Source organism: Mustela nigripes, unplaced genomic scaffold, assembly GCF_022355385.1.
Source record: "Mustela nigripes isolate SB6536 unplaced genomic scaffold, MUSNIG.SB6536 HiC_scaffold_148, whole genome shotgun sequence".
NCBI lineage: Eukaryota > Metazoa > Chordata > Mammalia > Carnivora > Mustelidae > Mustela > Mustela nigripes.
Window position 1 is genome coordinate 8,311,007 of NW_026739562.1, and position 13,580 is coordinate 8,324,586.

Consider the following 13,580-nt stretch of genomic DNA (forward strand, 5'->3'; position numbering starts at 1 on the left):
GTGGCAAAAGGACCCTGGGGAAGAGTTGGCCTTGTGGATCAGCAGTTGTTAAAGAAAGGAAATTAACACCCACAGGTTGGCTCTACTTTGGTAAAGAGGGTGAGAGGTGCTGTCTGCCAGCTTCTATGGCATTTCCAGCCAGTTTGGAATAAATGAGGCTGCTTGAGCTCATAAAGAGAAAGAGAAAGAAAAGCTTATGTGAGCTTAGAGTTTTAAAAAGAAGGAGGTGGAAGGTTAGCATGGTTTATTAGCTACCAGCATTTATATGATCATGTGGGTAAAACTGATGGAGTAGATGGGACAGCAAAAGGATTGTTTTAAATCTTTCCAGGGGCTGTAGAAGATCTCCAATCTTAAATAAAGTGGAGATTGTCTGGCTACTGCTTCCACTAGAAAATAAGGGCTCGGACCTCACATTTTAGCTTTTTCTTTCCTCACATCTCCTTTGTAGATTTCTATATTGTACCATTTGTTTTGAGGGGTTGCAAAACATGTCAAAGCACAAAACAACATAATCTAAGAAGAGAGAAATAAAGGTTCTGGCAATACAGCGAGTACTTAAAATTTGAGGCCATCTTTAGTTGGCACCTTCAAAATGACTAGTATTTCTAAGGAGTACACAACCACAGGACTTAAATTTCGAGATCACTCTACGTCCAAGGAAGCCCCAGAATACAGACAGCTTGAAGTACAAGTAAACAGCGGGGTCTCAATTCAGATATGCTGACATTAACACTTCTCTTTTTGGGAGAAGGAAGATTAACAGGGGAAGGTTGGTTAAGAAGCTAGGAGAGGGGTGCCTGGGTGCCTTAGTCGGTTAAGCGTCTGCCTTCAGCTTGGGTCCTGGGATCAAGCTCTACATGGGGCTCCCTGCTCTGTGGGGAGCCTGGTTCTTCCTCTCCCTCTGTCCCATGGCTAGTGTTCTCTCTCACTATCTCAAATAAATAAATAAAATATCCCCCCCCCCCAAAAAAAAAGTTAGGAGAGAGGTTATAGGTCAGTTCCTCTCACTTTCTGCTGCAGAAATACTGTAAGGTACTGAGCTCCCACAGCCAGCTTTCTGGTTATAATTCTATCTAGCATTTAGCATAATACCAACTTAGTAGGTGGTAAACTTCAGAGGGCAGAGATCATGTCTTGTTCATCCGGATACCTAACATTGTACCATATAAACAACATAAGTTCAATAAATGCTCACTGAATCAAAAATTACATACAGAGTACTCTGTATGTAATTAGGAATTCATTCATACTTCCCCCTTATTAACAGCTCCAGATGAAGAAGAGTTAACCAACAGGGTCTCACCAGCACTAATGTATCTTGGGTTCCTGGGTATTACCACCTCATCTCTTCCCATGCCTCTGTCTCTGCATCTGTCCCTAGCTCACTGAGTTCTCAAATTTTAAAGTACATCACAATCACCCACAAGACTCTTTAAAACACAAATTCCGGGGGCCTACAACCAGAGTTTCTGATTCGGTGGGTCTGGGGTAGGAATTAAGGATTTGCACTTATAACACTTCCCCAGGTAATGATGGTACTGGTCCAGGAGCCACACCTTGAGAATCTCATGCTGCCATGGGTAAACAAAAGCAAACACTCGATGCGCTGAGTAGCGACTCATTTTACCAACACAAGTCCTGATGGAGGACAGAAAATAGTCTGGCACATGTGAACTTTGTGACTCCTCTATTCTTCCCTGCTTGAGGGACATGACTACAGGCAACAGAGGACACACTAGACTGTTAACTCTCAGGTTACCATTTGTTGGTGCCATAGAACAAAAGGTCTATAGTATTTTCAACTCACTAACCCCAGCAAAAGGTGAAAAAGTCCTGCTTGGGACCCAGAAGAGCCCCACTTGAGGAGAACACAGAAAAACTGAGAGACCAGCAAGGTTATAATCAATGAGGAGACTGGTATAGCTCTAACTCAGACTGGTCTCCAAAACTTGTTAACAAAAATCATAATAATGATAATACCTAACATCTACTGAATACTTATATACCAAAAAATACTCTTCTAAGTGTTTCGTTCATTTAATTTCACTCGTTTAACTCATTCAATCCTTGAAACAATCCTATAAGCCAGGAACTATTCTTATGCCCATTTTACATATGAAGAAATTGAGGACCCCAAAAGGTAAAATAAATGAACAAAGATCACACTGCTAGAAGTAGCAGAATAAATATCTGAACCTAGACAGCGTGGCTCTAGAGCCCAAACTCAAACATGTTGCTATAATGCCTCCCAAGCAAACTATATACTACAAATGACAGCTACCCTCCCCAAACTCCCACTTCCTCATCCTCATAGACCTATTCAAAAGAAAAGTGGGGACACAGTCAAAGTGTCTTCAAACTGTACCAAAAGATATAAATCCTTAGGCCACATCGTATTTGAGCTGCATCCTCCTTAGCTAATCAGAATTGGCAGTTAAAGTCCCAGGGGAATTATTAAATTTTTAGTAGCAGGGCCAAAACAAAATAGAAAATCGGGCCACTCCCTGGCTAGACTGTCAACTCCCTAAGGGCAGAACCATTTAATTCTTTTGTAAGACCCAAAGTGCCCTGGAAAATGCTAAGCATTTAGAAAATCGCTACATACACTTCAAAATGACAGTAGAGAAAGGGCACAGGTGGGGAAGCACCAGTGAGTGGGGAAAGATCAAGAGGAAATTTCCTGGGGGAGAGACAGAGGCACAGAAAAACTAAGTCACATAATATAAAAGGGATACAAAAGTTCATTGACAAAGCCCAGTATTTTCCCCTAGAAAAGCTTAACAGCACAGGCAATTCAGCTTAGAAACTAAGACCCTGGTTCTCAATAAGCACACTTCTCACTAGCAGTGTAAGGAGATGCAGTAAAAGACTGGGGTAGAGAGGACACCAATGCTCCCGTGAATGATGGACCCCAAGTAAGTAAAAGTCCTGGGTGCTGTAAGGTGTCTGTTTCGGAAGGCTGGGTACACTTACTTCTCTGTTTCCCAGGCAACCAAGCCAGCCCTTATCACCTTCACTTTCATCACTGGCGCAGAATGAAAGGTAATTGGGTTAATTATTAAAGGAGCACTAGCTAGTACCGCCACTACTAATTGTCCATTTATCTGGGGTTTATAAACAGCCATCTTAATTGATGTTGAATTGGAATGTGTCACTCACTTTATTTGCCTGGCTACTAGGTACCAGAGAGGTACAGGACATGGAGATAAAGGGTCCAGCCATGGAGATAAATGGTCCAACACCAGAACTATGATTCATTTATGTTCATACCATTTAAGTATATTATGATGGCCCTCAACCATATCACACATACTGTTCATCTTTCCCAGATTTGCCAATTCAAGCAAAGATCTAGTCTATTAGGCAATTTGTTGTATTAGAGAGCTAGGATACTGGGTTGAGAAATCAGACTAATTCCTAAAAGTCAGCAAGCCCAGGGCCCCAGATGTCCACCCACATGGCCAAATCAGACCAGACAGGCCTCCTAAAAGTAATTCTCTAAGGTACCAGGGCAATGCAGAATATCTAAAAGGCAAAAGACAACCAAAAATAAAGTTCACAAGGAAAAGAAAAGTCTTACAAAAGAGGTAACTCTGTCTGACCCACAACTTACAAATGTATTTTCTCTTCATTATGATTTTTCTAAATAGTATTTTCTTTTCTCTGGCTTATAAGAATACACACATGTAATATACACAAAATAATGTGCTTATCAACTTTTCATATTATTGGTAAGACTTTTTGTCAACAGTAGGCTATTAGTAGCCATGTTTTTGGGGTATCAAAGTTATACACAGATTTTCAACAACATGGGGGGTCAGTGCCCTTAACTCCTGCAATTGTTCAAAGGTCAATTGTATATGTTTTCTATTCTTTTTTTTTTTTTTTTTTTTTTTAAGATTTTTACTTACTTATTTGACATAGATCATAAGTAAGCAGAGAGGCAGGCGAGGGCGCGGGGTCCCCGCTGAGCACAGAGTCCCATGCAGAGCACAATTCCAGGACCATGGAATCATGACCTGAGCCAAAGGCAGAGGCCTAACCCTCTGAGCCCTTGTATATGCTTTCTGTGAGAGACCTACTTAAACTGAAAAAAAAGAAAAAAAAAAAAAAGGCTAAAAATTAAAAGGATAGAAAAAATATATATCACACAATCAACAGGCATAAAAGAGCTGGAGTAGCTATACTAATATAAGAAAAAATAGACTTAAAAACAATATTGCTAGAGACAGACATTTATTATAATGACATTTTATAATGATAAGAGTTAAATTCATCACAAAGGCATAACAACTATAAAAATATATGTACCTAACAACAAGGTCTCAAAATATATAAGGCAAAACCTGACAAAACTAAATGGAGAAATACACAATTCAGCAATAATAATTAGAAATTTCAATGCCTCAGTCTTAAAGGATAGGACAACTAGACCAAAAATCAGCAAGGTTATACAAACCTTGAACGACACTATCAACCAAGTAGATCTCCCCAAAATCTACAGCACACTCCATGCAACAACAGAATACATATTCTACTCAAGCACACAGGTAACATTCTCCAGGACAGACCATGTGCTAAGCCATAAATCAAGTTTCAATAAATTAAGATAACTGAAATCATACACCATGGTGATATTAAATAAGAAATCAACAACAGAAGGAAATTTGGGAAATTCACAAACACATGAAAATTGAAGAACACACTCCTGAATGTCTAGTGGGTCAAAGAGAGAAGAGATTTTTTTAAGAGAAAAATTAGGATGACTGGGCAATTAGAAAAATTAGGATGACTGGGCACAAAGCCATCTATAGCCCAGGACACTCAACCAGGCCCCAATGACCTGTGGCAAGGAGCAAGAAAATCATGACCCATTGATTTTAATCAAAACACTAAATTAAGTGCATCAGGCCCACATCTGCTGGGAACAGATGCTCATTAGGATGAAAGTCAAAAAGATTAGGCAGGACATATAACTAATAATCTACATTACCCAGGTCTCTATCCCTCAGAAGTTTTTTGTTCTTCCAGTAATTACCAGGAAGATGTCAAATGCCAGGGCTTCTCATTTCACTTTTATGAGGCCTCAAACATGCAGAAAAATACTGTAAGCTTATGAAACTTTTGGCAGGTACCCCCTACTTGAGCCCAGGCAAAACATGGCACAGAAGATTATGAGTCAGACAGACAGACCTGGTTTAAAGTTCTAGGTCAGCCTCTTACTGTGTTCTATCAGGCAAGTGACCTAACTTCTCTGAATGTCAGTTTTTTCCCCTGCAGCACGGAAATGGATAATCTACTTCACAGGGCTGCCATAACGATTATAGGAGGTAATATATGGGAAAGCACTTGGGACAGCACGTGGCTCATTGTAGGCAGTCATTAACTTTATGTCCTTTACTATCAGTGGCTGTCACTGCACAGAGCTAGAGCTGTCTACTAAAAAGTCAGCAGGGGGAGCTCCCCAGACTTCTCTGAGTTCCCCAGAAATACACCTGGTAGAGTTGCAGTAGCTTTAAATTTACTTACACTACTTTTAGTATAGGTTCAGAACTTGTGTTGCTAAAGAAGGGGCATGACATGGGTTGATGGGTGACAAGAGGCCACCAGGAACCTATACAATTGTGGAGAAGGCACCAAGATAAAGAGGAAGAGATGAAAATTAACAATCAAAACTTCTTTGTAGTAGCTTCTGTTTTCTATTATCACTCTCAGGATCATGTGCGAGGAAGTAGGCAGAATGGATCTTAACTATCTACAAATCCATTTTTTGTTGATGACTCTGAATGGCTTTGGCCCACAGGAGACTTGTTTGCTACACCTGGTCACACCTCCAGGTCTCCAAAAACTGCAGGTGTGTGTATGCTTCATCCAGGCAAAAAGGCATTATTCACCTTTCAAAGAATTTGGCTTTAGGGCACCTGGGTGGCTCAGCTGGTTAAACACCTGCCTTCAGCTCAGGTCATGATCCCAGGGTCCTGGGATCAAGAACAGCATTGGGCTCCTTGCTCAGTGGGGAGCCTGCTTCTCTCCTCTGTCCTCTCTCTTTGTTCCTCTCTCTGCCTGTGCTTTCTCTCTCTCTTGAATAAATAAAATCTTAAAAAAAAAAAAAAAAAAGGTTTGATTGAAGTTTGGAGCTAAGAACCAAACAGCCAAATTGAGGTATGGTCAAGCATCTAGACTTTGAGCTACAGGTAGACAAGAATCGTGCCTCTTATTCACTCTGGTAGCCCAGAACAGTGCCTAGCACATAGCTACACAAAAAATACCTGTTGAATGTAATTGTTTTGAGACTATCACAAACTCATTCCAATCATACAAGTGAAACTGCCTTTCTAGGAAAACTGGGAGTGCTTACTGCTAACAGGCCAATTTGTCTTTCACTCCAAAAGCCGTTATTACAGGAGCTCTATTACATGATCGCAGTAAGTTTAATACAAAGCAAAAATCTGATTCCACTAGAAGGCTAAAAAAAAAAGTGCTATGACATAATGATTTTCCTCAGCAAGCTCCACTGGGTCATAAAAGGCTATGTCTAGAAACCACTTAAAACAGAGGAACTGGGATGCCTGGGTGGCTCAGTTGGTTAAGTATCTGTTTTCGGCTCAGGTCATGATCCCAGAGTCCTGGGATCAGGTCCTACATCAAACTCCCTGCTCAGCGGGGAGCCTGCCTCTCTCTCTGCCTGCCATTCCCTCTGCTTGTGTGCTTACTCTCTCTCTGACAAATAAAAATCTTAAAAAATAAAACAAAATTTAAAAAATAGATAAAGAGGAATTAATGCAATTAAGAAAAACCCTGGAAATCAGCCAAGTTCCCTAGGAGCTCTTTCCCTCCTCTAGATTAAGGTCCTGGAAGAAGAATGCTATTTTGATGCTCTGTCTTTTAAAGTAACTGTACAGAGAGAGGCAGACTAGGAAGCTTTGGAGTCCCACTGCCTGGTTCAGTTCTGGCTCCTCAACTTCTAGCTGTATTACTCTGGACAAGTTAGTCTTCTGGGCTTTAGCTTCCTCCATACCCAAACACAGGAACCCTGCCCTCCCACCGCTGGGCCCTGTCACTTCTTGAAAGTTTGTGTTACACCATTTCAGTTTTACAAAAGACCTACATTAGTACCTTGCTTTCACTAAGTAAAGGAAATCTGAAGAGGATTTTCACTCTTATGAAAAAAGACGAGAAGTGAAAATAGCATTCAGCATTTGCTTTGCAGCGAGCTGTTAGAGGCAGCATGCACTCTAAGAGCATCAACCTGCCAGAGCTTTGAACTGCGTCTGTGAGCACATCTGTGCTTTATCTCAATTTATTTTGTGCCTCCATTAGTGAGATGCATCGTAAGGTATCAGAAAAGCCTAAGAGCCCTTATTTTTTGGGTTTGGGTACACTAAAAATTTTTTTCGTATGAATTAATGGTAATTGCTTCTTCACTTTGTTGCCATTTGGCTTGCAAAAGGTTCTGTAAGAACACTCCACTTTTGGACAGCAAAGGAAACCTGAATCTACAAATGCTGAGGGCCTTTATGAAAAGACCAATAGGCTCTCTATAACATGTATCTTCAGAAAACAGAAGAAACTGGTTTAATTGTGAATGGAAACCATCTGCTAACCTAACCCAAGAGTGAGGTTCTTGAGAATCTAGATTTCCTTCCCCTTGAGATACTTTGCATTCTTTGCTAGAGAACTTTTCTCAGTAGATCTCATATCCGTTAACAACTACCTGCTGGAACATAACCCCTGTATTCAAAAGTATCCATAAGTTAAAGTGGGCCTTTTGGGGGTCAGACCTCTGGGCATAAAGGAGGAAACAGGAAATGGTGGTAGAGTTCTTAAATATAAGGAAGAAATAAACATAAAGCTATTCCTAAGCAAAGCTAAATGCCAAGGAAACAGAGATTTTCTAGCAGGAGAGGAACAGGAGGTGCTGTGTGAGGTGATGGAGGCAGACGTCTGGAACACAGGCTGGAGAAGAGCTCTGTAGTACTGCCTGGCAGTTAAGTGATTATATGTCAGTAAGGAGCTTCCACATGCCATCAGCCAAGCCACACAGAAACACCAAGCATGGGGAGGCACCAAGGCCTGGCGTCTGTTCACCCACTAGGGCCAGAGGTCCTCAGACAAGCTCATTAGGGGACCAGAATGTAGTCTGCTCCCCAACCAAGGCTGGGCCTACAAAGAGTCTGGTGGCTAGCAGAGAAACCACGGAGGTTTCTAGGACTTCTAGGCCTTGACATTGGGTCAAGGGTAGTCCTGCCTGAGAGTGACCAGAGATCCTGTGGCCTTCCAGCTGTCACAGTAGCTTGGTTAGGAATCACATCCTCCCAGGCTGACAGTGTTACTGTCTCACCCGGATCCCTTCCTACCTGTACCACCACAAAGCCCAGATTTTCTGAAACATAATGTCTTTAAGAAATTTCTAATAGGGGTGCCTGGGTGGCTCAGTGGGTTGGGGCCTCTGCCTTTGGCTCAGGTCATGATCCCAGAGTCCAGGGATCGGGCTCCGCATCGGGCTCTCTGCTCAGCGGGGAGCCTGCTTCCCTTCCTCTCTCTCTGCCTGCCTCTCTGCCTACTTGTGATCTCTGTCTATCAAATAAATAAATAAATAAATCTAAAAAAGAAAAGAAAAGAAAAGAAATTTCTAATAGATGCTAATTAAAGACATACCTAAATGTGGATTGATTTTTATACCGATTATGCCTTCACATACATAAATTTAGAGGTTGGCAGTAGAGGTGAGAGGGAAGTGGAAGAAAGAGTGTGAAAGGGAAATAACTTTTGTCAGAAAAAGAAAGAATCCTGCTTTGTTTCCTTCTCTAGACACTGCCCAGAAGCAGCAGCACACACTACATCTGAGAGCCTGGTCACATCATGTAGCTTAGGCCAAAAACATTCATTGCTAAGCTAGTCAGCCACCATAAAACTGTCTCAGCTGGGCTTGTCCAGCCCGTTTTCTGTTTCTGAAGTTTCTGAACCAGCCTTATGGGTCCCCTCTCCTCCTTCTTCCCTGGAAGATTCCACAGTGCCTGGAAACTCCATCTGCTGGCAGATGAGTGAAGGGTTGAAGAGGTGTGCATTAAACTCCTAATTAAATCACAGGATCTGGTTCATGAGTATCTCACCAACCAAAACATGAACAAGACACCTTTATCATTCAATTAAAAGCATAGCTAGAATCTAATTGTTGGGTTAAGAAACAAAGAGTTTAAACAAGTTTTTTTTAGAAAAGATGTTTGAAGGAAGTGGGAATGGGCAAGATAAACCAGGTTTGCTCCATTCTCGTTTCCTGCCTTGAAATAAAGAACTGGGTACAAAACAGTTTTCAGCCAGATGCCAAGATGCCATCACAACAACATAGGTAAAGGAGGGGAAAGCTTTATCTGGCTCCCTGCCCCTTCAACTTTTCAAATTCCAAAGAAACATTTCCTTACCTGCCAGGACCCTGTTAACAGAAGAGTGAGTTGCCAAGCCAGGCTGTCCACGTTCATGAAAAATCCCTGCATAAGGCAAGTACTCAGGCAGCAAGAAACGCCTACAAGAAGGAACCACGTATGAGAAGCCCATGAAACATTACCATAAAACAAAGGAGATATACTATCCATTACCCCCAACAGTCAAGGCTAAGGGATCCACTAAACTTAGAATCCACAGAAGCCCTGCACATTGTAAAAATTTCTGGAATCTGTCCTTCTGCAGACTTGTATCTCCTTCCTGTCTTTCTTCTGCAGTTTCACGGGACTTCTAATCTTGAATAGGATACTCCCCAGGCCACTTTTCTATCTCTTTTCATTGTGGCCAATCATCTCCTATCAAGTCTTTAGGTGGCATGGCCGAATTACAGGCTGACTAGGAAATAATTTCAGATATGGAACCCAAAGTCCAAATGTAGGTTTAAAAACAAAATCCCAGACTCTCATGAAGATCACCCAGTTCTTACCTTGGAACGAAGCGTCCAAGTGAAGGTGCGGACATCCGGGCATTGCGTGGAGCTCGGTGCCTGGATCTGTCACCATTGTCCCTGGAGAAAACAAAAAGTTTTCAAAACTATGTATAAGAGAGTCACTAAGCAGAACCACCCATCAGCCTGAGAGACAAACATCCCCCAAAGGAATTTATTCATTCATTCATTCATTCATTCATTTGGCAGACAGAGATCTCAAGTGGGCAGAGAGGCAGGCAGAGAGGGGTGGGGGAAGCAAGCTCCCTGCTGAGCAGAGAGCCCAATGTGGGCTCGATCCCAGGACCCTGAGATCATGACCTGAGGCGAAGGCAGAGGCTTAATCCACAGAGCCACCCAGGTGCTCCCCAAACGAAATTCCTACACTTAGGTGAAGATCCCAAAGAAATTAGTCACCCGGTTGCTTACTAATTTGGATGACACATTAATAACACTACATTTCTGGAATACCTCAACTAAAAGCTTTATAAGCATTTGCTGACAGTTCAGTAAGAAGGAGGATGATTTTTCATGAGCTAATGTGATCTCTGAACCCTGTAGCATCTGAAACTGAAGTCAAGTTTAGATCTTCAAGGGACCTGGAATGGAAATATATAAACTTCTTTTTCTAGATTGAAAGATACAGAGAAACTTTGGCTTTGGGGAATCTTGGGAGAAAAAAATTCCCCCATCAGCTTCATTCACCAAATGGTAATCTCTAAATGAGTCTGTTCAGGCCTCTGATACGGAAAAAAAAAATCACTCATGAAAAGTGAAAGAAAAACAACACACAAGAAAAAGACTAGGCTGTCCCTTTTTTTAGCGACTGCAAAATTAGCATTAACGAAGAGTGTAAGACAATGCAATCCCAAGCATTTGAGTTTAAAGAAAAAAAACAAAAGGCGGCGGCTAGGTGTTTTCTTTATGGTCTGATAAAGCAATAGTAATAACCACCATTCATTAAATACCAAGTTTCAGTATAAAGTTTATTATTTTTTTTTTAAGATTTTATTTATTTATTTGACAGACAGAGATCACAAGTAGGCAGAGAGGCAGGCAGAGAGAAGGAGGAAGCAGGCTCCCTGCTGAGCAGAGAGCCCGATGCGGGACTCAATCCCAGGGCCCTGAGATCATGACCTGAGCTGAAAGCAGCGGCTTAACCCACTGAGCCACCCAGGCGCCCCTCAGTATAAAGTTTATTAACATGTTATCCTATTTAATCCTTCTAACTTCCATAAGGTATTACTGGCTTTGTTTTATAGATATGGAAACTAAGGACCAGAAAGGCAAATGCCCAGGGTCACACAACTAGTAAGTGGCTAAGGCAGGATTCAAGGCATATCTCTACCTGATTTTGAAGCCCCTGCTCTTTCCAGTATACCTCACTGCCTCCTACAAGAAGACTTCACATGGCTTAGTTTCTAAGGCATCAAAGGAACAATAAGCCAAAGGGCACTGCCTGGACAGTGCAGTTAATTAGCTGCTTAACCAACTCCACAAAATAAATGAACCTCTGAAAGCTTGATTTGGTACTTTTTCTGAATTCTCCCTTTGGATAATCTTCAACTTAATGAGATCATCTTTGAACTGGCCCTGGAACCAAAGTTAAGACAATACTTTAGCTTTCAAATGGACTACTGGGAGCTTTAGAAGCCAGAAATGAATGCCTAGGAAGGTTTTTATATCTTAGTGGGATTGGATGCTGAGCATTAACAGAGCAATCAATATCAGAGATATTGGAAGCTGATCCATTAAAAGTCAGTTCTTGCTCTTTATTTTCCCAAAAGAGAAGGTATACTATTGTTTTCCTTAACATATCCTATCCTCTTGACTTGAAACTCTACAGATGTAGGGAGAGGTAAAGGGAGAGAGAAAGAGAGAAACAGAGAGAGAGGGAGAGAGGGAGAGAAAACAGACTATATGGAAAGTAAAAACGTTATTAAAAATAACAATGAAATCAGAACTTCATGACTAGTACACTGCAGCTCTGGGGAACCCACAAATTGTTACAAGATCTCGGTAGCCATATGCAAACAGGAGAAGATAAATATCAAACAAATAAGATAGTTCTCAAATTAAGCATATTATTATTTTTCAAATATATGTAGCTTCAAATTTTGACCAAAGTACCAATTCACTTTTTTTCCTTTCAGATTATTTATTTACTTATTTGACAGAGAGAGGGAGACACAGTGAGAGAGGGAACACAAGCAGGGGGAGTGGGAGAGGGAAAAGCAGGCTTCCTCTTGAGCAGGGAGCTGGGGGCTCGATCCCAGGAGGCTGGGGCCATGACCTGGCGAAGGCAGATGCTCAAAGACTGAGCCACCCAGGCGCCACCCCCCCGATATCACACTTAAATGTACAAATGAGGGGTGCTGTGTGGCTCAGTCGGTGGACCATCCAACTCTTGATTTTGGCTCAGGTTGTGATCTCAAGGTCATGAGATCAAGCCTGGAATTAGGCTCCCAGCTCAGTGGGGAGTCTACTTGAGATTCTGGGATTTTCTCTCTCCCTCTACCCCTGCCTCTCCCTAGGCTCACTCATGTTCTTGCTCTTTCAAATAAACAGATTAAAAAAAAAAAAAAAAAGTACAGGGATGCCTGGGTGGCTCAGTGGGTTAAAGCCTCTGCCTTCGGCTTAGGTCATGATCCCGGAGTCCTGGGATCCTGGGATCCTGCTTCCCCTCTCTCTGTCTCTGCCTGCCTCTCTGCCTACTTGTGATCTGTCTGTCAAGTAAATGAATAAAATCTTTAAAAAAAATCTTTAAAAGTACAAATGAATTTAGGACAGCTTTTCATAATAGCATATTCTACTTATCAACAGGCACTAAAAGTATAGTTAATTACCATGAGAAAAGTCAGAAAACATTCTGAAGTTAAAAAGGGTCCTAAGCCTCAAAAAGGTTAGAAACTAAGCCAGGGAGACATTTCCGCAAAGAAGACATCCAATTGGCCAACAGACACATGAAAGGTATCCCAAAGATACAAATGTAGTGATCTGAAGGGGCACGTGCACCCCAATGTTTATAGCAGCAATGTCCACAATACCCCAACTATGAAAAGAGCCCAGATGTCCATCAACAGAGGAATGGATAAAAAAAGATGTGCACTCTCTCTCTATGCCGTCTTTGTGTCATGTGTGTGTGTGTACACACACAGGAATATTATGCAGCTATCAAAAAACCTGAAATCTTGCCATTTGCAATGACATGGATGGAACTAGAGGCTATTATGCTAAACGAAATAAGTCAAGCAGAGAAAGACAATTATCATATGATCTCACTGATATGAGGAATTTGAGAAACAAGACAGAGGACCATAAGGGGAAGGGGGGAAAAATGAAACAAGATGAAACCAGAGAGGGAGACAAAGCATAAGAGACTCTTAATCTCAAAGAAACAAACAGAGGGTTGCTGGAGTGTAGGGGGGATGGACACTGAGGAGGGTATGTGCAATGGAGAGTGCTGTGAATTGTGTAAGACTGATGAATCACAGACCTATACCCCTGATACAAATATTATATGTTAATAAGACAAAAAAAGGAAAGAAAGAAACTAAGCCAGGGAAAGGAGTACCATGGGATAAATGCAAGTGCTTCCTCCATAGCTCTGAGAGAGAGCTGCCTTCCCAGAATCAATCACACTGTGGAG

The 13,580-nt window shown here is 41.7% G+C and overlaps 1 protein-coding gene across 7 annotated transcripts in view; it reads right to left on the reverse strand.

The window, feature by feature from the left end:
- The window catches only part of LOC132008462 (activating molecule in BECN1-regulated autophagy protein 1), a 178,324-nt gene that overhangs the window by 80,829 nt on the left and 83,915 nt on the right, over positions 1 to 13,580 (reverse strand). For all 7 annotated transcript variants that reach the window (XM_059387103.1, XM_059387102.1, XM_059387104.1 and 4 more), the window contains 2 exons: positions 9,932 to 10,012; positions 9,426 to 9,526 (listed from right to left, as the gene is read on the reverse strand). In XM_059387103.1, coding sequence (XP_059243086.1) covers positions 9,426 to 9,526; positions 9,932 to 10,012 — 182 coding nt within the window. The remainder of the gene's footprint in view (positions 1 to 9,425; positions 9,527 to 9,931; positions 10,013 to 13,580) is intronic.